General features: G+C 46.1%; 1 protein-coding gene across 1 annotated transcript; it reads left to right on the top strand.

Moving 5' to 3' along the window:
- Positions 1 to 1287: 1287 nt before the first annotated feature.
- LOC309576594 (uncharacterized protein) lies at positions 1288 to 21156 on the top strand (the record flags this gene model as incomplete). The annotated part of the gene is made up of 19 exons (XM_082288004.1): positions 1288 to 1841; positions 2203 to 2286; positions 2673 to 2833; positions 3759 to 3783; positions 4263 to 4373; positions 5065 to 5205; positions 5569 to 5678; positions 6571 to 6688; positions 9532 to 10072; positions 11340 to 11367; positions 12174 to 12226; positions 12738 to 12829; positions 14470 to 14630; positions 15508 to 15532; positions 15666 to 15779; positions 16689 to 16823; positions 17458 to 18164; positions 19599 to 19716; positions 20579 to 21156. Exons 2-19 carry the CDS (start codon positions 2220 to 2222, stop codon positions 21154 to 21156), a joined length of 3285 nt encoding a protein of 1094 aa, XP_082144130.1. The 5' UTR covers positions 1288 to 1841; positions 2203 to 2219.
- Positions 21157 to 22641: the final 1485 nt, after the last annotated feature.

Genomic DNA, 22641 nt, shown 5'->3' with positions numbered 1-22641 from the left:
TCTTTATGCTCTTCTAGCCCTCCTTAGAAAAATCCCTATTTTTTAAAAATGAAGGTGAACTAGAAAGCAGTGAGCCCAGCACTGTGATTTTTTTAGATTGAAATTGTTCCCTGGCATGCAAAACTTGAAGTACCCTGGAGCATCTTTTCTTCAATCCTCTGCACCTGAAGTCATAAGATCACCTGAGAGCCCAAGTGCTGGCTTTTAAAATACTTACTTCTTTACTGCAGTGGCAGGAGAAAACAGGAAAATAAAGCCCTCAAAACAAAAGGGGTGGTGAAGAAGTAAGTTAATTCTTACTAAGTATCAATACAGGGGTTTAAAAAAAAAAAAAAAAAAAGTTTTTAGGAGGCTGACACATTGGTGTGGATGTTTGAGGTTGGCAGTTGGGGTGCGTGTCCTGAACTTCCAATCTTATTTCTAAGACTATACCAAATCTTAGAAACAAACATGTGTTCAAAACCATGTAACCTACGTGGTAGCAAATAGTCAGCTACAAATAGGAGAAATACATGTAATACAGGGTACTACCCATGTTTCTATTTAGGTTTCCTATTTTATGTTTCCTGTCTTGAGGTGTGTTTCATAAATTTAATTTGCAGCAAAAATCTGTTATCATTAATCTCAGCTGAAGTTTTCTTGTTGAATGGCTGAAATGAGGATAAACACCATATCAGTAGAGCTTTGCAGTGCACACATCTTCCCCAGCTGGGATATGGATGCACCAATCTTTTTAGCTGAAGTCCCAAATGGATGAACTTTGTTTAAAGAGAACTTGTTTTCAAGAAAGTCCCTGGCCAAGTTTGTGAGGGAAAAAGGAAATAAAAGGTTTATAAGCAGTCAGAGCTCTCCTAATCAGTGTCACGGGATGTGAGCTGAGATCCTGGGGGGGGCCCATCTTTCCCTAACCTCTGGTGGCACCTTCCCTGATGAAGGACCCCAGAGGACTCCTGGGTGCACAGGTAATTTGGATTAAGATGATGCATCTTCAACACCAGGAAGAATTTCTTCCTGCAAAGGATGGTCAGGCATTGGAAGGGGCTGCCCAGGGGGGTTTGGATTCCACATCCCTGGAGGTGTTCAAGGAACAACTGGACGTGGCACTCAGTGCTCTGGGCTAGTGGCAAGGTGGGGATCAGTCACGGGTTGTACTCAATTGTCGTGGAAGTCTTTTCCAACCTGAATGATTCTGGAATTCTGCTGCGCAGCTCACAGAGGTGCCACTGCACATGCTGTTCTCAGAGAACTGGGACACGCTGGTTCCTACCACCTCGAATGCAAGAAAACTTCTGAAAACGATTGGGGGTTTTCTCTAAATGCTTAGTGTTCAGAATTCAGTAGAATACTTTGTTCTGCCCAGGACACCAGAAGATACAACATGCTGGTACAAGCATCTGGTACCTGCTCATGGCCGTTGGGGGAGTTCCCTTGGCTGTTTTGTAGTGGAAGCTTTGATGAGAAAGTGAACTGGGAGGACTTAAAATTGCAATATGTGTCCCTTTTGGGTGATTGTGTGCTGTGAGAAGAGGGCAGGATCTCTCAAGAGACCTCAGCACTGGGTATGTACACTTGCAAATTATATATAACCATTTCTGCTTACCAAAGAATCAAAAGGGAAAAAAAAAGTTTGAGAAAGGCAGAGTGGGTGCCTCAGCTGTTTCACTTTCCCCCTGTATGCAGGTAAATGGTCAAGCTCTGCCTGAGCACTGTTTGTTTAACAACTAAAAAGAAAGCACTTCATGTCACTCCAAAGAGTAAATATCTGAAGTTATGGATTAACTAAGTTCCAGCAGAGCTCATGGAGGAAGAACAGATCACACTGATTCCCACTGAATAAAGCAGTAAGTGCTTTGAAAGTATTGTATTCTTTGAGATTTCCAGGTACAGCTTGCTTTACTGGAGCATGAAGCTTGTCAAAAATGTCCAGTGACAAGGGGAGGGTGTCAGGACAGACCAGAAATGTTCTGGGAGAGCTGCTGATGTGTTAAAGGGAACAAGCAAACCAGTCTGGAGGGGCTCTAGTGAACAGCCTCTCCAGAGCTGGAGTCAGAGACGAGGCACAGCAGAGCATTCAGCAGGGAAGCTGCTCTCTTAAAAGCAAGTGAGCAACCTGGCTGAGCTGGATGGATGGGAGCTGTCTGCAGCAGGGTCTTGTGTCACTCTGCAGTGTGCTCCTCTTTACACCTGCCTTCTCCTCCTCAGGTAACTCCTGCTGCAGGATGTGGAAGCTCCTCACTGTGGGGCTGCTGCTGGCTGCCTGCTTTTCATGGGGCTGTGGCACCTCAAGTAAGTGTTCTTTTGGGAGATGGCCTTCACCCTTTCCCAGTCAGTGCAAGTGCATTTCCTGCTCCTCTGTTAGTCAGAGGGAGTGGCTGAAATAGTTCCCGTTAGGGGGCTTTGACTTCCTTTAGCAGTGGTTGACAGACGGTGCTGGGGCCATGGCAGCTGCCTGGTGAGAGCCCTGCTGAGCCCCATGAGCTCTCAGAGCAGCACAGGGCAGAGGCTGGAGCTTGCTTCTGCAGCACAGCACAGACAGCACATGGTGTCTAGGGCAGCCTCTCTTGCTGTGCTGGAGAGGGGCTGTTGCTCTCAGAAGTGTCCTTTGGGAAGCAGCACTACCAGTTTTCAGCCAGCTCTTTTCTCTGCTTGTGCTTTCACTTTTTTGCTTGCAGTATTTTACAGCAGTAAAGATGCAAACCAAGTCCTGAGAATCCAGAAGCGGGCAAACACTTTCCTAGAGGAGCTCAAGCCAGGCTCTGTGGAGCGTGAGTGTATTGAAGAGCTCTGTGACTTTGAGGAGGCCAGTGAGATATTTGAAACCAGGGAAGCAACAGTAAGTTGGTTTTTTTAAGGATGAGTGGGGAACTTAGCCAATCAATTTTTTTTCTTAAAATATTTGCTGTATCCAGGGCATAGGAGATCATGCTGTCAGTACTGAACATGGATCTCTCCTGACTCCTCAGGTGTAGGCATGGTCTTGAGTGTCACTGTGTTACAGTGATTGCCAGGTTACCTCTGTATGGGCCACGAAGCTTGGCTACTCAGGCATGTCCCACCTGACCCACCTAGTGAGGTTTAGGTCCCAGACAGTTAATTCCAATCCTTGCTTGATCCCACTGGCTGTTCTTGCTGCCACTAAGTTTTTCCCAGTCCTTCTAGTCTTTCCCCTTTGTTGTCCATTCACAAGTCCTGGCTGCTTTTCACTGTATGTCCCAAGTCTCCCAGTTATGCCTGACAAACATTTCTCTCATCACTATGTTCTCTCTTTCCTTCTCCGAACTCCTAATTTGAATTGCACACTATGTTTACTGTCTGCTGATTCCTGCCCCTTTCCACACTCAATCTCTGTTGCTATGTTGAGCAGAGTAGGCTCAAAGCATAGAACGAGCTAGTCCTTGCTGTCCCTCAGACCCCAGAGGAGAGAGCAGCTGTCCTTGGAATGCCCATGTTTTGTCTAACTGGGCTCAAGTGAACTGGGTTACTTACCTGGCAGTAAATGCCAAGAAAACAAAGCCTGCAAGCAGAGCAGGGGACTCTGTGCTTAGTAGAGACAGTACAGGAGGATCACTGGAAAGTTTTTTTAGTTTGTAGTGCCAGTCACTACACTGCCAAGAAAACTGAGACACTGCCAAGAAGAATGAGACCGATGCTATTGACCCGAGTACTATGTCCTGTTGGCCAAGACCACGAAACACTTTAAATCCCTCACTTGCTAAAAATGGTTTTCTTGCCATAATACAAGTTTTGTTTCTCCACAGCTAAATTTTTGGAGCAAGTATGTAGGTAAGTAAAGACTTTCCTAATCACTTCTCTGTGCTTCCTCAGGAGTCACTTGTACTCAGCCTTCCTCCTGCCAGATTCAAATTCTCATTCTCTCTCATATGGGGTGTGCAGAGAATGTTTTCCTGTTCTATCATACAAGCAACCTTCCTAAAACACTTGAGGTGCACCTGTACCTATCACTAGTCATCTTTGCAGAGTTAGGGAACCCTGCCTGACGTGGTCCAGCAGTAACCTGCTGCTGCCCTGCCTGCCTCAGGCTTTACTCTTTCCTCCTCTTCTGCCCACTCCACTCGCTCTGCAGCTGTGATTGAGAACCCGAACTGATGGCCCTGTCTCTGGCCGAGTGCCACGGAGGTGTCACCATTAAGTGCCAGTAACATGGCTGATACTTGGGATTCTGGGGAGGGTCTGTTCGTGTTGGAGTTTGATCTGTGAGCTCTGTATGGTTCAGCAACTGCGTTTGCCTACCTCTGTTTCAGATGGAGATCAGTGTGAGCAACATCCTTGTTCCAACGGGATCTGCAAGGACAATATTGGAAAATTTTCCTGCATCTGTAACAAAGGCTGGGAGGGGGTTTTGTGCAGTTATGGTAACGCTGCATTTAATCCGCTATAAAATAACATTCTTTGTGACAGGGATCTCTGTGCAATAGGGATCAACACCTCAGTCATTGCACAGCATACTCACTTTCTTTACTAATGTGATTTCTCTCTTGCTTCTTGATGTGTAAAGAGGTTTATCTGTGCTTATCTAAGGCAAAATTAACTTTGTGTTGTCACGGGAGAATTTTAGAGGTATGAGATATCTAAATTTTGGACAATACTGGAAATAACTCTGTAAAGCAGGGGTTTACTCCAGAATTGTCCACACAGGGGTTATGGTGGGGTTTTTAAATACAGGACCCAGTCCACTGCTAATATTTTATTACTGTGGCAGTTCCTTCCTTGGACAAAAGCTGGATAATATATTTAGGGATGAGCATTGTATGTCATGTGTCATCAACACTTTTCACTGTGTGACTTGGCACATAGCGACAGGGAATTTTCTGTTCTCCAGTCTGCCTGACAGTAATCTGTTTCCTCCATCTGCCCATTGCCTGATTCTGGACCTAGGTCTGTTTGTTGTCTAGGGGCCCAAGTGCCATTGAAGCCCACAGCTGTCGTCCCAAATCCATTGACGGCTGTTGCCCACTTGAAGCACGATGTCATTTTGCCACCTTACCTTTCTGTGACTCTGACTTCCCAACTCCACGTCTCTCTTGCTGTTTGTTTTTCCCACAGAGGTCAAATACAGCAACTGTTCTGTGGACAATGGCGGCTGTGAACATTTCTGCAGGGAGGACCCTGCCGAGCAGCATCGCTTGTGCAGCTGCGCATCGGGGTATCAGCTCAAGGATGACCACACCATGTGTGAGCCTGTAGGTAAGAGCAGGATGTTTGTAGTCCAGCTTTGACAGAGGATTATTCAGACTGATGTAAAAGAGTTTTAGGGGAGATTTGTCTGCAGTGCACTTTGTACTCATTTTCAAAACATCTATTCCATGAAGAGTAACTCTGCCTGCATTTCCCAACTCCATACCCACTTTATGGCCCTTAATCCATGTTTGCCTTATGGAGACACAGAGGGGAATCAGGAGACTGCCTCCTCTGCCAAGCATTGAGGGACTTCCATGAAGCCTTTGAACAATATTGCCTAGATTAGAGAGACAGAGGGAATCCTCTAGAAAGAGGTTTTGTATTGGGTGATCTGGGCTTTGCTGGTAAATTTCTCTGCATCTCCTACAGTGGAGTTCCCCTGTGGAAGAGTGAAGGCGGACTACATTGAAGCCAAAGCAGACTTCAATATTAGGCTCATTGATGGAACAGCTGGAAGAAGGGGAGGCAGCCCTTGGCAGGTGAGGAGAAAGGGATTCTTTGCCACAAATAGTCCAGGCTCTTCCTGAACTGCTCTGCCTGCCTCTCTGCTCCAGAAACGCTCTTGCATTGCTACTGGTGGTGTCATATGAAGCTAGCTTTTTCAAAGCATCCCAAAGGCTGGAGTGGCAGGAAAAAAAAAATTTAGTGTCTGTGAGGATTCTTGACCTTGTTGCTGTTGCCAAGTTTTTGACCTTACATTGCCAACACTGCCAAGATAGAGGATGGTGATGACACTCACCTGCTCTGTTGCTGCATCCTGGGGAACTCGTGCTGTGTGATGTGTACTTCAGCTCCCGCAACAGCCTTCCAGTGGGAGGTGATCTTCCTGCCCTGTCTTATAAGCCTTGTCTGTCATAAATTCAAGTTAGCAGATTTAATCAGCAAAATATGCCATGGCAGGTTGGGTTATCATAGAGAAAAGGGAGATCTCACAGAGCTTACCATGGAACTAATGAATGCAAATAATTAGGGCCAGGTTCCCTTTGATATTAAAGGGCCTTTTACACCTTAGCATGAGAGCTGCAGCCTGAGATGATGCACTGTCTCTGCTGTGGGACACAGCCCTCATTTGTGCTCTGTATTTCAAAGCTTTGAGTACAAAGTGCTTCTTTGCAATGACCAGCATCACCCCATGCTGATTTGGATGAAGCCAGCCCTCACTCAGGAAGAACATTCAAAACTTTTTTGTAGGTGTTTCACAGAGACTCTGTTCATAGAGCTTTTGTCCCCGTGTAGAGCTTTGGCTTCAGTGAATGTGACATGCTTTGGTGCTTGATAAGTCTGGGTATTTGGCAGCCTCCAAGAAGAATGAGTACAGTATTCTGTGAGCCATGCTCCATGCAGTGTCACACCTCTTTTGTCTTGTTTCAGATTATGCTGCAAAATACCAAAGGGAAGTTTCTGTGTGGGGGTGTTCTCATCCATCCAGCTTGGGTCCTAACAGCAGCACACTGCCTTGAGGAACAAAAGGGGTTCAGAGTAAAACTTGGTATGGAAAAGCACCTATCCCTGTGATTATTAAATATAACTGTTTCATCCCCAACATTTATCATCTCAGGGAAAAGACTAGCAGGTTCTGAAGACAAAAGTCCTTGGCTGTAGGAGTGGTCTGTCTAGGTAGTATTTAATATGCACCTTAGCTTAAAACAAAGTTTAGTAAAAACCTGATTTCATTTGAGCCATTTTCAACCTTACTCTGGAAGTGAGCTGATGTCTTCTGAGCACTGCTGCTGGTCTGTGAAGTAGAAAGACTTGGTCTCTTCTGCCTGTGTTTTTCTGGTGATGAAAATATTTAAGCCCATCCCAATACTGAAAAAAAGTCTGAAAAAAAGTTGATCCCAGAAGGAGAATGTCACAGGGACTCTTCTTGCCTTTTCATTCATTTAAACACTGCTACTTCAATGTTTCACTGGAGAAGGAGAGGTGCTACAGAATGGCAACACTGCCTTTACTTGCTCTGCTGCTCTGGAGCATGAGAAAATGTCACTATGTCAAGTAAGTGCTTCTTCTGAATTAATAGACAAAAATAATCAGTGTTTCATTCACACTCACAGATTTTTTTTCGAACAATGTTTTCTATCTACCATTGGTGCTGAGGCATAACAGCTCAACTGCTTGCTTTCCATGAGTGAAAGGATAGATTATTCCAAGTATTTGTGGAGAGTCCTGCCAATATATCATCTGTGTATATAGCCTTAAAAATAGATGCTCTGTGTGCATGTTCCATACACGCTGTGGATGTGCAGGTGCTTGAGAGCAGAGACAATAAGTTTATGTACATCCAATGCAAAGAATGAATTGAAAAGTGTGTGATGTAGTCTTGGTGCCAGAATATTCACCTTTTCACAGAGAGACACCTGCCACCACAAAAGCAGTTCTCAATCAGAAAACTTCTGTGAGGGACATGGAGCAGAGTTTTGGATGGCGACATTGCCATGTCCATGGGGGCAGCCAGGAAAGTGTTTGTACTGTGCCTGCACAGGTGGTACTCAGCCTGTGTCTGTCAGGCTAGGATACCCCACACCCTTTTGGACTTGTCCCACTGCAGCTTGCCACCCACAGGAGCTAAACTGGAGGGGGAACTTGCATCTGGGTTTGCACTCAGCCTGGGGAGAAGTCTTGTAGCGGGGCTCGTGTGGCTTTTTAGTGTCTGATGTAGAAAGTTAGTTCTCAGAGTAGCTGAAGTTTTGGAAGATGGATTTGAGAACAGCACAGTATTTCTGTTTGTGCCTCTTGTTCCTGCATCACCAGCCTAAGAGCATCCAGAAGTGTGTTCAGAACTCCACGAAAATAGAGCAGATAGGTAGATGTAATGATTCAATTCAAAATACTGCCTCTGCCTTCATAGTTAATATATTCATGTCAGCAGCAATACTGTGATGCTCCTTATTGTGTAGAAGGAACTTGATGCATTTCCACAGCCTGTGGGTTCAGTACATCCAGGTGTACATCCAGGATTTCTGGAATTTGAAACTCTGGGGGTGGATAGTCACCAGAAGTCAAAGGGTGTCCCCCTGGGTTGGGGTGAGGGAATCTGTCCCTCACCTGCAGTGCAAAAGGTGTCATCCACTGCTTGATGAGTGCCCCAGGATGGGGACAGTTGGTGGCTGCGCTGGTGTACGGAGAGTGTGACCCCACAGCAAGTGTGTTCCTGCACAGCCACTCTGCTTTCCTCAGAGGAGACACTGCTCGACTCCAGAGTTATTTCTAAGGCCTAAAGCAGAGTCTGTACCTGTGAAGGCAGGAATAAAGCCCTGCCTCTTACCTGCCAGCCAGCCTCCAGATGCAGTGGCTTCAGGCTGCCTCAGGGGTGCTGTGGACACTGTCACTGCAAGGAAAAGAGGTTGTGATAGGAGAGAAAAACTGGTTTGTGATTGTTGACTCGATACTAGCAAGTCCTTCAGGGGCTGGTGCCACTTAGTACAAGACATCAGAGCAGTTTCAGCTGTCTACTCTGGCCGTGGGTAAACTGTCCATTGTCTGTCTGTGGAGGAACAAGAACGGAGACTCAGAAATAAGTGGTTTGGAAGTCCAAGATCCAAAGTTGGATTTAAGGGATTTGCTGGGAATGTATTTCTGTAACTACTGTGGCTCATAAGTCCCTGTGCTTGGAGACACTCCTTACAGAAAAAAACCTGCAAAACCTCCTTGACAGCCTGCCAGAAAGACCTAGCTCTGCCTTTCCTATTGCAGTGTATCACAAATGACTTCTTGCCTTTCTGGCCCTTTTCAACTTAGTTTCTTGCTTGCTGTTCCATAGCTGCTTGGCCCATGAAGTAGCCATGATCACGTAGAACAAATAGCAACTGAGGAGTCTTAAGCAGTGAAAAATTCCTTAAAATACAGATGTTAAGATTTCAGAAAGGAATAACCTTACCCATCAGTCAACTTTATCTTACAAATACTGACATTCAGCCATCCAGGCCCTGGCTGTGCAGCCTAAAGCTCATGTCCTGTTGTTAATGTCCTGTTTTGTGGTGTGCTTGCTCTCCCAGCTTTTCATGCTGGCTCCAAGAAGGTTGTTTACCTCCTGAAGGTCTCTCACATCACACAAGTGTACTGAAATACAAACACCACAGGGCAATTTTGTTTCTCAGCTGATGACCAGAGCTCTAGGGCTCTGTAGGTATTCATGATTTCCATAAATATGAAAAGTTTACAGATTTGTCCATCTGTTAAGAACACCGTTAACTTATAACATAAACAGTTGTCTGTATTACAAGAGAAGTAGAAACATGGAGTGCAGTCCTAACGCCTGGTGTAATCCAGATACTTGGGTGTTCAAGGTAAGGGAAGCTTTGGCAGCATCTGTCATCTTGTTTGCTCTTCCAGGTAAATTCCGTTTCCGTCCTGAGGCAGATGAGCAAACCATTTGGGTGGATAAATGGGTGACCCACGAGAATTACACCAAGAAGACCTCGGATAATGACATAGCCATGCTGCACTTGGCTGAGCACGTGATGTATTACAAATATGCGCTCCCCATCTGCCTTCCCACCCGCAGCCTGGCAGAGCAGGAGCTGACGAGGAGTGGGAAGCAGATGGTGGTGACGGGCTGGGGCACCACGAGTGAGCGCAACAACAGCTACGCTGCTTCCCTCAGGTACATCGAAATCCCCATCGTGGCCCGGAACGAGTGCGCCCAGGCCATGAGCTTCCCTATCTCTGACAACATGCTGTGTGCTGGGAGCCTGGGAGACAGGAAAGATTCCTGCAGCGGGGACAGCGGGGGCCCTATGTTCACTAGATATAAGGATACTTGGTTTCTGGTAGGACTGGTGAGCTGGGGTGAAGGCTGTGGAAGAAGGGAGAAATTTGGAGTCTACACCAAAGTTAGTCAGTACCTTGAGTGGATCCAGCACCACATAGATACGTCAGCTCCTTTGAAGGGTTGATTCTGATCCACGGTCTGGAATGTTGTGGCTCTGTGCCAGTGACAGTATGCAGTGAAATGTACTGTCAGATCTTCAGTATTAAATATTGAGTATGTGTTAACCTTGTGTGCTGTTTTCCTTGGTATCTATTTTTTTTTTCCTCCTTTTTTTTCTTGTTTACATTGGTTTGTTGCAGGTTATGTTATTTATTTGTGGTATGGTCCTACTTAGGCCTTACAGGCAAGAAAAAATCCTCTGTTAGCTGAGATGCTGTACATACATACAGCATTGTAGAAAATAAGGTCGTCCATGGTCAGACAACTCCATCTTTGAGATCTAAAATGTCTAAAGTGGTTGGGGTGAAGGGAGGAGGGGACAGAGAAAAGTGTTTTGCAAATAACCCTAGAGATGCAGCTCTATCATTTCAGCTGTACTGCAAGGTATTACCCACAGTAACTGTTTTGGTTTGCTCTGTATTTGTATAATTTTTCTTTCAACTCAGTGAAATTTTTATTATATCATTACTACCTCCAGTTCTTCACATCTTTTCACAGACTGTTGATTCAGCAGGTGACTGGAACTTATCTGTATTTTCCATTCTTTGCACACTTCATGCCTGATTTTACCCTACCAAACTTCCTTCAAAAGGAATGGGAACTGTCTTTAGTGTTATTCACAAAAAAACCCCAAAACAAACAAACCAAAAAAACCCAACAAAATTTAATTCCAAGCTTTTGCCGGCTCTATTTATCATGAGATCTGTAATTGTCCTCTAATTAACAAGGCAAGCAAACAATTCTGTTCATTCCTGTTCTGGTGAATGCAAACGACTGCAGGCTGTGTTAGCATTGCTGGTGCTTTTACTGAGAAATATGTGTTTGTTTGCATCTCTGTCTGTGTGTGTATCAGTAAAAAAAATAGACATTCAGCACCAGTAAGTCTATAGGAAGTAGCAGTAGTCCAAGTGAAGTTTAATATCACAATTTGTACTTGTTTCTCATCTTAGTACTTGAGACTTGTTAAACATAATTAATCCTGTAGAAAGAGAAAGGAAAACTACCTCTGCTGTAGTGTTGTATTTCCAACGTCTCGATGGGCTTGGATACATGTTTGGATCAGTGAAGAACTTCACTCTGCTCTTGTGATGAGACTGTTAAACAAAAAAACCCCAGGTACCACAAAATTTTATTAGGGTTTGTGAGAAATTTAATATGGTATCAGCAAGGAGGCTTAAAACCTCTTAAATTCGTGAGCTTGTTCCCTCAGAAGCTGCCTCTCTGTGCTCATTACCCAAGTGAGGATGTTGAGTCATGCACTGAAGAAGTAGCAGTCAAGCCAAGGGCTTCTTTGTCACTTGCTGGCTCTGTCTCTCTCTTCTCCTCCTCTTTTTGCCTTGGGACAGGATTTAGGGATGGATGAATGCTAAAGAATAATGCTTTGAACAGCAGCCTTCCCACCAGGCCTGCACTGGGAAGAGGGAACCTGTATCACTGTCTCGCAGGGAAAAACACGATTGTGTTCAAAGGCAGTAAAACACAGATCTGAGAAACAGCAGAAATTGTAATGTCAGGGGTGGCTGTCACTGTGGCAGGGCAATATTTGCCTGCTTGCAGGTGACTGCTGTGAATCCTCCTGCACACTCCCAGCTTTGCATATTTCAACAGAGGGCTACAGAGCAGCTTGTGTGTGTTCCAAATTGGTCGGTCTTACCTGCTGAAAGGTGATGGAATGTCAGAAATGTGCTCTCGAAATTTCCACATCTTCCTGAATAAATTTGTTGCAAAAGGTGGCTTTTATTACTGAAGGATATTTTTTAAGACCTTTTGAATTCTCTTTTTAATGCACCTGTGTATATGTGGAAACACATGCAATTTTGTTCTGATTTTGGGTTTCTAATGTGTTTCATAGAATCCAGGTTGTCTCTCCTCTGTCAATATTTGTGACGGGTTAATGATCAATCTCTTGACCTCATGGCTGTTCCTGGTGTACATCCAAATCTCTTTCCTGTCTTCCCCTAAAAAAAATAAAGTGAGTATAATTGCATGGTTCTGTGTAAGCTGAACTCACTCTGGATCCTGTGTTTTTGAAAACACGCTGCAGGTAGCAGAGAAGTACGCGCTGTCGAATCCTGGTAAATCTTTCAGCGGGGGAAGGTAATGCCAAGAAATCCAAACTTCTGTCTTGTACCTGTGACTCCCAGGTATGTGCTGGTTGGTGCCTGGCTGGGGTTGGTGTGGATGATCTTACTTGCCCAGACCATCAGGAATTGCACAGTGGCTGCTGGAACTGCTGGGACTGCTGGAGCTCGTGGCTGGTTGTGCATCTGCCCTTGGTGCGAGAGCTGGCACAGCGGGGCCTGGGCTGTGACTGGGAGCGGCCCCTGCTCCTCTGGGGTCTGGCCCCTGCACTCCCATGCTCCCCATGGCTTTTCTGTGGGGCCTCTGGCTCAGACCCTGCACCACATCCTGGGCTGGCTCAGCCTCTGCCTGTGGGGATTCCTGCTGTGGTGACTTGGAGAAACAAGGGACACAAGGTCAAAATGAACTGGCGAGATGTTGATTTCTTTGTCCTTTTGCTTCTACTTCATCTTTGTTGCTGGCTGGTTTTGTGACAACATACTAACTTGATTCTTCTTTTCCCTCTGAAGGAAGTCAGAGTGTTCTGAATACTCACTGACATGGGGAGCAGCTCCTTACTTGCGATATTTCTCCTGCTGATGTGCTCCATCAACAGCAGCTGCCCGTTTTCATATTCAGGTAGTACTTCTGAGTTACCTTTTTAACTTGTGTTAGTGTGGTAATTTCAGCATTTAAACTGAAACCACATTCCTGTTCTGAACACAAAGTCCTGTGGGTTGAAGAAACACTTCCTGAAATGCACAAGAAAAAAAATAATATTTGTATATATATATTTCCAAGAGAAATCAGCTTTTCTTAGCTTTCTACTTAGCCCACACCCCTGCTGAAAAATATTCTCCTTGTGATACTGAACCCAAAATCATCATGATTTTTTCATGGCAAAGATTTCCAATTTGGGACACTAAAATGAGGCACTCTCAACATGTATCCTTGGACCTTGTGTTGACTGTTTTACACAAGGTTTGGAAATGGCTTCAGAGAGCTGTAAAACAGGCACGAGAGTGTGCAGGATCTCGGGGATCATTGTGGCTGCTCTTGCAGAGGAGGAAGAGCAGAGCTGCCAGTGTATCTGCACACTAGAAGGCTCACCACAGGCATCTCGTCTGTGTGCAACATCTACTTAGAGCAGGTAAATCCTCTGAGGTTACCCCAGAATACAAGGAGTGCTGAGGGGGAATTTCACTCATGAAAGACATTTCACTCATGAAAGATATTTTCTGTTACCAGACAGCAGGATCTATCCAAAGCCTTTCTCCACTCATGAAAGATATTTTCTGTTACCAGACAGCAGGATCTATCCAAAGCCTTTCTCCACTAAGAGTTTTTATGGGCTGTTACTAATTGCCTAGAAATGAGACAATTTAATATCATTCTAGAATTTCAGGCATTGCTGTAGATACTGTTCCTGCAGCTACATAGAAATGTGTGTTTTCACAGTCCACCTCCAAAACTGGGTTCTTTGTCCAAGGCTTTGATTTGTGCAGGGCATTGCCCCTTGACTTGGAAAATGGAGCATTGTTAGGTGCACTTCTACGTGGTTTTTTGTGGACTTTGTGGGGATTACAGCCTGAGCCTTCAGCTTAGAGCACTGGTAGCAGCAGCCTCTCCATCTGCTGAGTGGGCTTTGGGTACTGGGCCACACTTCTGGAGATGTAACAAAAAGGCAAAAACCTTTAGAAGCAGCAGGGGGTGTGGGGGGGGGACCTTACTGCCATACTCTTTGCATTCCTCCCTTAACTTACAGTAGTAGCTTCAGGCACCACAGGAGAAGGGCAGGTAGTTTAGTGAAGTGAAGCTGAGATGACCTAGGTATAAGTACAGATCTGACACTTTAATATTTCTCTCAATGGAGGATTGGTGGCTGTCCTGTTGTGGCCACGGTAGCACCTGGAAAACTCTGGGTCTCCATTACCAAATACCAAACTAATGATTGCTGTGAATCAAGATGGTTGAGCAGAAAAATATAACCATCCTCCACGGAAGAAGCTGCAATACTCAGGAGTCTTGTGGAATAAAAAATTATTTCTGCACTTATCTGCAGGTCTCAGTAGTGGCTCTTTTGATTCACTGAAAGAAAGCTTAAACTACTGGTATCTTTTGCTGGAACACAGGATAATTTTATTTTCCTTTGGGCTGTTTGTGTAAATTTCCATTCCCCCTATTTATACCAGCCCACTGAATACTTGTCTGACTGTGACTGTAACAATGCTGCTGCTGCTTTGTGTTCCTGTACCAACTGTTCAGTTTTGCTCTTCTAGTGTTTATGAGAAAAGAAAAAGCCCATGAGGTGCTGCAAGTCCATAAACGTGCCAACTACTTCCTAGAAGAGATTCGCCCAGGGAACCTGGAGAGAGAATGCAATGAGGAAAAGTGTTCGTTTGAGGAGGCTAAGGAGATCTTCCAGTCACAGGAGAAAACAGTGAGAAACCTGATTTTAGGAGAAATAGAGGAAAGTTAGCAGTGGGGTATAAATAATCCTTCCCGAGCCAGCTGGTGTGGCTTTGGTAGGTGTGTGCCTACGGATGCTGCAGCTTGAGTCCCTTCAGGGTAGGTCACTCAAGGCACCTGTGAGATTTCACTTTGTTGAGTGCTCAGTTTGTTGTGTAAATGTTAAACACAATTCCTTGAAAGTATCTAAACCCCGTATCTGTGTGAGTATCAATCCAGCAACATGACTGGGACATTTTCAGAGGTCACTTGCTTGATCAGACCCTCCAAATACAAAGGAGGGGTATCCTGCTCCCAAGGGCCTGAAAGCATCCTGCTGGGAGCAGGGCTGGGGCATTCTGCCAGGGCCTTCTGCTCAGGGGTGTCACACAGAGCTCTCACAGAGGGGCCTGAGCTCTCCTGGATCCAGCCCAAGGTGCCAGGTGATGTCTCCTCAGCAGGTAGAGCAGTGCAGGGGAAGTGGCTCTTCAGAGCAAGGCAGCTGGTGCTGAGGCCTTGCATTGACACATTTTGGGGGGGGGGGGGGTGGGGGGGTGGTGCAGGTGATGGTGGTGCCATTTGAAACTCCTGGGCCAGGAGACACTGGCTAAAGGGTTTATGGACCTGAGCTTTCCAGTTTCATTTTGGTTCCAGGACAGCCCAGTTTGTGCACTCTAAGGCTGGTCCATGGTGCAAACAAAAGTGAGTGGCATGGTGGTGATCAGGAGATCTGCTTTGAGAGTGCATTCATGGTTCTAATCAAAATGTTAGTTTACATGGACCCTAAAAAAAAGTTTTCTAAATTATATCTTCAGTAATCAATATGACCGTTTATGACTGTTCTCTTCATTTGTGATTTCTTCTTGCAGATGGAATTTTGGTTCAATTACAAAGGTAGGTAAAAAAGGAATTTTTAGAAAATGTATCTCTTGTGTCCCTCTTGGGTACAAAGAATTATGTAGCAATTTAGAGCCAGGTTTCTCTTAATTCCTGGAGCTACACTCTCTACCTTGTTTCTTCTCCGTAGGTTTAAATCCATGTAGTGCAAATCCCTGTAACAATGGTGGAGTGTGCAAAGTAAGACACTACAGTTACTTTTGCATCTGCCCCCCCGCATTTGGAGGACACAACTGTGAAACAGGTAGAGTACAGGAGCAGACACATTGACATTCATTCTGAAGGAAGGATGGCATGTGGTCATCTCCCATCTGCTTTCAAGAAATGACAGGGAATTACCCCTTTTTATCACTTTAGAGGGATAACAACTCTAGTAACTCCTGCCATAGATGTCTGCACTGGAGATCAGTCATGGTGAGGCTCTTCTCTTTTATTGAGTCAATCATCAAACAAATGAGACAAAGCCTACTGTAAGCAAAAAAAAAATTATTATATTTATGTTGTCATATATGAATAATGGGAAAGGAAGGAGAAAAACTGCCTTCTCTTGTCAGATTTTTGATCCTCTGAAAGGCTGTATCCAGTTTGCAAACTGAGGCATGAAATAATAGCAAAAGCTAAACTAATGTGGAAACTATGAATCATAAGTAATTTTTTTCCTCCAAGTGTCAACTTTTTGTCTGTACAGTGAAGCAATTAAACATGATTATTTTTACTGTAACAATGAATAAAAATCTCAGTCAGTTTCTCAGAGAACTTCCCCCCTGCCCCTAAAATGCCCTGTGCTTTAAACTTGCGTTGATATAAAAGACAGGGTATGCAGATGGATCAAAACCAGGTGTATTTAGAAATGTTTTCTCTTCTAGGCCTTTTCTTGCCCCTGGTCCACAGATAGAAAGGCCCTGAGCTCAGCTGTGGCCTCAGGACTAAGTTGGCAAATAGGAGGAGAATAGTTTAAACAGAACAGCAAACATAAAGTCTGGTTTGCTGCAATTCAGCGTGGGTTTCTAGAACTGTAAGAGGTGGTTCCTTCTGTTTCCCTGTGAGATTCCAGCAGATGTTTTCCTACTTTCCTTGATGCAGTGGTAGCTCTGGGAGCTGCCCGGCGCCCGTGCGCAGCTGTGACCGCGCGGTGCCGGTGTTTTCCTGGCAGAAAAGTTGGAGTGCTGGTACAAGAACGGCGGCTGCTGGCAGTACTGCAGGGACGGCGACAGCGCCTTCCACGTGGTGTGTTCCTGCGCCAGGGACTACGCCCTGCATGAAGATGGGAAGAGATGCGTGCAGGCAGGTAAAGCAGGGGCGGCTCGGGTTACCTCAGGCAAGGGGCAAGTTGGCAGGCAGCGACTTCTCCTTCACTAATTGCAGAAGAGCTGCAGACGCTGCAGCTACTGCAGCTTCCACTTAGTGTATGAAAAGATCCGTCTTATTTAAAATGTTTATCTCTTTTAAATGTTAAGGTTCCTCTCTATCAGGTGTCTGTAATCCAGTGCCCCTGTGAACAGATACTGGGTCAAGGAGCAGCAGGACAGTCAGCTCTGGGTCTGTTCCTTCTGCATCCATACGGGCTAAACAGAGTCATGATGCTGAAGTGCCGAGGGGACAGGCCGGGGGCTTTAAAAGTGGTTGTTCAGGCAGGAAGGGAGCGCTGAGTTTGCGTTCTGTCCTGAAGAGGGCCCTGGGCAGGCTGCTGCTGGCTGATGCCAGTGACTCAGAAAAGGCACAGCCGCGGGCCCGTTTCCGGGCAATGAGCTCTGCACACCTCAGTCGGGTGCTGGCCAATGGGCTGTTGAACATCACGCTGTCAGAGTTGTTCCTGGGCTCTTACTGGAAGGTTGAGTCCTATCTTTGGAAAAGCTGCGTTGAGTTCAACACGACACCACATACCCTAAGCTCAAGGCTGTTTCTGTCATTCCTCCCTCCAGCACCGTTTCCCTGTGGCCTGATCAAAGCCAGGTGGGCTCTGGAGGAACAGCGGCTGGGGCCGAAATGGCTCCGCAGGGGCCAATGGGAGCACAGGGATGTCGTGCCCAAGTGGAATGGGAGCACAGAGGGCATGGTTAGGCAGACAGAGCTGGAACACAGTGATGTTGGGGGAAAGGAGACTTTAAAGGATGCTTTTGGACAGAGCGTGTGCACAAAGGGTGACACTGGACAAACGGGGATGGCAGGAGATGTTTTCAGCTGGAACAAGACACAGGTGGGCTCTGTGACCCAGAAACCACTGTGGGACAGTGCCGTGGGGCAAGAGCTGGATGTCTCTAAGCACTACGAGGCAGTGGAGGAGACCACCAGGCCTGGTAGGCCCAGGGGAGCCCTGGCTGCCCAGGGTGAGCCGACCCAGGGTCCTGCAGGGCAGAACAAGACCACAGCACCTGCGGCCAGACGGGAAGGAACAGCGGGAAATACTACAGGGCAAAACCAGCAAGGGGAGGGCTCTGGCCAGAACGGAACAGGAGCTGTTCAGCATGGGAATGAGGGGCTGCATCAGAGCAGTGACGGGGAAGATGTTTTGGACACGCCTCAGCCCGCCCCTCAGCCCTCCCAGGCAAACATCGGCTCTACTTGGGAGCAGTATGACTCCAGAGTAACGGGAGGAACACTGTGTCATCGTGGACATTGCCCCTGGCAGGTAATACTTTCCTTCCAGTCTCACCATAAAACACCACACCTAAATGCTTGTTTACTTTATCATCACTGGGTCCATCAGGAGGAGCAGAGTTCATCAAGCCATTATAAAGTTGTTTGTTTCAGGTCAAGAGCAATGGAACCACAGGTATTTTCTCAGTCCTCTGCAGGGCTTTTTGATGATAGGGACCTTAAATACCTTTATCATTCTTCCCCTATCTTGCTTTTGGATTGGAATGTTAATACCCTCTCTCTTAAGTCAGTCACATCTTCTGTGCTCTCATTCAGGTTGGGTCTGCATGTCCTTGGGGAAAAGCCAGGCTTTGCCTCCTTTTGGAAGGCTGGTACTTTTCACAAGTCAGGTTCCATGGCCAACTGAGATTCCTTAGAGCTGTTCACAGGTGTTACAGTAAGGGAGGTAAAACTGAGGGCTCAAAGGTGAAGGCAAGTGCATGTGGCAAACAGGGATAACTGAAGTGTTTGTTTCCATTGTCTTGTTTTGGATTTTAAATCATGGTTTGGGGCATTTTTTGTGCATGTCCTTATTTGTTGCTAATTTTCACTCTATTGTCTCTGGTCGGTGTCCTAGTGCTGTGTGGGGGTTTGTGCACAGAAATTCTGATCTAAAAAACCCTCATGTTATCATCAGTCTCTTTTACTGCTGTCACACAAGTGGATTTCCCAATTCCACAAGTCAGGAGCTATTTACAGGTAGAAAAATCAGAGGTGGACAAGTGAAAATGTCACTATTAGCCAATTTTAGGGGTTTCCACCATGTTATAGCCTGATTCTGAGTAGTTATATGGGAATGTAGTTTGAATGCTGCCCAACCTATACATTTTCTTCTTGAAATGAAGTGTTACCATCATGGAAGTTTCAAGTTTTCATTACAGCAGGCAATTTGTAACTTAAGTTTGTATATATATATTTTCTTGAGTTTAACACATTAATTTACAGGTCTAGAGAGTTTAATTGAGGAGATGCTGAGGCACTGATGGAGCTTATAACTTTGAACAGACAAGACGAACATCAAACACAGAGCAGCATGTTTTAACTTCTCCATTTGCTACTGTGTAGATGATTACAAATTTGATGAACAAAATCCCAGGGAACTACACCTTGCAGTTCTGTTCCTAGCCCCCAACTTTTCAAACCACATGAAACAAAATCTCAGTCATACATGTTCCTTCAGAAGAATGCCAGCCACTGCAGCAGGCAATCGATTTGAGTTTGTCAAGCTTAGTTCCTTATCATACTCTGCTCCCTTGTTCCAGGAGTGCAATCATTTTATTACTGTTCTCACCCCACCTGTGCTTGGTCTGCTGGTGGGTCGTTCCCACCAGCCGTGTTCCTTACCCAGGGTCAGGCCTGCAGCCGACCATGTGTGCAAGAGCCTGGCCCCGCCCTGGTGCCGGGTTCCGCTTCTCCCCTCCCGCAGGTGCTGCTCCGGAACAGCCGGAACGTCGGGTTCTGCGGCGGGAGCCTCATCAGCCCGCGCTGGGTGCTCACGGCTGCGCACTGCCTCGACCTCGTCAGCCCCCAGCACGTCACCCTGGGTGAGCAAGGGGCACCTCTGACTGCAGCTGGGCCTTGTGTGACACAGAAGGCAGGGCTGAGACAGGCCCAACCTCTCTGGGATTTAGAGAACACATCATGGCCTTGGCACCATGCAAGGGCTGAAGGGCTGCAGCTGGTCCCTTCTGTTTCCACTGAGAACCTGAGAGCATAAAGCACACACCCATTCTGGCAAACTCACTGTGCACATCTCAGGGACACTTCAGGGTGAAGAGTTTCTGCAGGTGACAGTCTGCGCTCAAGGCCATTTGGGGTTTCAGTCAGCCTTAAGATTAGCTTCCTCCTGTGCTGCCTCTTCCACTAAGCCTGTAACTGCATCAGAGCATAAAGCTCCTCTCGCCAGCTCCAGCCACAGGAACTGGACCCGTTGCAGCGGGAATGCTGCAAACACAATTTGTGCTTAAACTCTTGCAGAGAGGGAGGAGTGGGAGGAGCAAACAGTGTTCCACCACTGGGCACGTGACAGGAAACAATTCTCCAGCCTTAGATCCAGCTGCAGCTTAATGCTGATGTCATGTTCCTGAGGGGAAAACATGGAAGTTTAGACACAACAGTGCTTACTAAAAATAACTGACAGTATTTATGGGAAATAAATAATCTCTGTTAGTGTGTCAGCATCCAGGCTCCAGCTCTGTCCTGCCTCTAAAGGGCACCTGGATAGTTTGGACTGCAGGATCACAGCTACAGCATCAGAAATCAGTGTCACAAGCAGGATTTGGTTTGGGCTGTCCCACCTTGGAACAAAAGATAAAAGCATTATAACCCCCTATCCTTCCTGTTTCCTGTGACAATATCACCGAGGCTGTTCAGTTTGCTTAATGGTTTAACTTGTCCTGAGTGCAGGAGACTTTGACAAATACCAGAGAGAGTTCAAGGAACAGAAGATCGCTGTGGAACGGAGCTGGACGCACCCACATTACAATTCCAACAACTACGACGGTGACATTGCCCTGCTCTACTTGAGCAGTGCTGCTGTTTTGAACGAGTACGTGATTCCCATCTGCCTGCCCAGCCCTAACCTGGCTGCACTGCTCTCCGAAGAGGGGAGAGTGGGGATGGTTAGTGGCTGGGGAGCCACTCACGAGAGGGGCTCCACCCTGCGCTTCCTCATGAAGGTGCGGCTGCCCATCGTGGGCCTGGAGCGCTGCCAGCAGGCCATGGACAGGCTCCTCACCGACAGCATGTTCTGTGCAGGGCACAGCACGGCCACAGCCGATGCCTGCAAGGGGGACAGCGGGGGGCCCTTCACTGTGTCCCACCGCAACACCTGGTTCCTCCTGGGCATTGTCAGCTGGGGCGAGGGCTGTGCTGAGCAAGGGAAATATGGCGTATACACCAGAGTATCCAACTACATCCCTTGGATCAAAGAGGTGGTTGAAAGTGTAGCAGATTCAGAAGACTTTACAATTGACTTTTCTTAATACCACCTCTATGAACGGAGCAATTCTGTTATTACAATGTTTCAGCCTATGACACTATGCTTGCTCCCATCCTTAATGGTGTAAAATCAACTTAGCCTCAAAGAAGTTTTGAAAAGCATAAATTGCTAAGTATTGCTGAGTAAAGTCCTTGTGTATAATAAAGAACTATCTGCAAGTAACAAAGGAGGAGATAACTTTTCTTAATGTGAATTTGGAAGATTTGTTTTAGAGAAAGCAAGCACTTTCCATGTCTCAAGCCCACCTGTGTTACCACAGCCAGGCCCACAGCCCTGTGTGAATTCAGTGCTCACCGAATGAAGTGCAGTTGTGCTAATGGTGTCCATCAGAAGACAGTGCTCAACACAGGGAGGGAGCTCCAAAGTTCTGGCACAAAGTACAACCTCAAATACAAATCAGTTTACTAAAATTACAGATGTTTTTCAGTACAAAAACCAGTGGCTGTATGGAATTGTGTATAAACTGAGTAGGAACCTTCTGCAGGATAAAAGGATTTTGTCATAGAATTCTGAAAAGTTGTGTTTCACATCGAAAGTTTCGATTTTGTGACCCTTTCTAACAGTTGACTATGACATTATGATTACAAATCCCCAGAACTTGTGAAAGTCCATTCTTACTGTTCCACAACAGAATCTTTGTTTTCATCAGAGAACAAGCAGTGCTGAGCAATTACAATTAATTTTGGCTGGAAGAATTTGCATTAGGCATTGCACAAGACCAACCAGGTTCAGTACTTCAGGGAAATGTCTCTTAGAAGCAGTCCCCAGCACCCCCCCTAACTACAGGACCAGACTGTAGCATAAGACCTACAAAAAAAGTTGGGAGATGAAAAAAGAATCCATTCTAACCCCTGAACCTTCTGGCCAGACTCTGGCTCTGAACAGCTCTACACAGTTCACAGGGTTGCATCTGCTACTATGGCAGTAAAGAATGTCCTGGCTTTCAAGAAATGAACAAAAAAAAAAACCCAAAACCCCAAACCCTAAACCCCTGAAGGGCTCAGCACACTAAAAACACACACCTGACATGGTTACTGCATTATACGCGTACCTGGGGAAAGCAGGAACAGAGCTCTTTAGTGCCCCAGCCAGCACACAGCTCTATGTTACTGTCACTCCCTCCACTCTCACAGGGACAAATTTAACATGTGACCCTCCACACACTTGCAATCTCTCCATGACTGGTCCCAGCAGTAACTCAGCCAACATCAGGATCCCCAGAATTACAGGCTAATTACAGCACACAGGCTCTGCTCCTCTGGCACAAAGATGACTTCTTTACTGAAGAAATACCAACTGCCAATTACCTGTGCAAAAGAGTCCTCTTCTTGGAGGCAAGCTCAGCAAAGACAGCCATTTTCAGAGGTAGAGGCAAAGAAGCCACAGTACCAGATGTTACTCTGTTGTCATTCTGTAGCAGCAGGAACAAAGAAACAGCATTATCCCCCCTTACACAAGAACGTTCTCC

This window comes from Coloeus monedula (assembly GCF_965178545.1).
Source record: "Coloeus monedula genome assembly, chromosome: 10".
NCBI lineage: Eukaryota > Metazoa > Chordata > Aves > Passeriformes > Corvidae > Coloeus > Coloeus monedula.
Note: the sequence above shows the minus strand (reverse complement) of the source record. Positions and strands in the feature narration are given on the sequence as shown.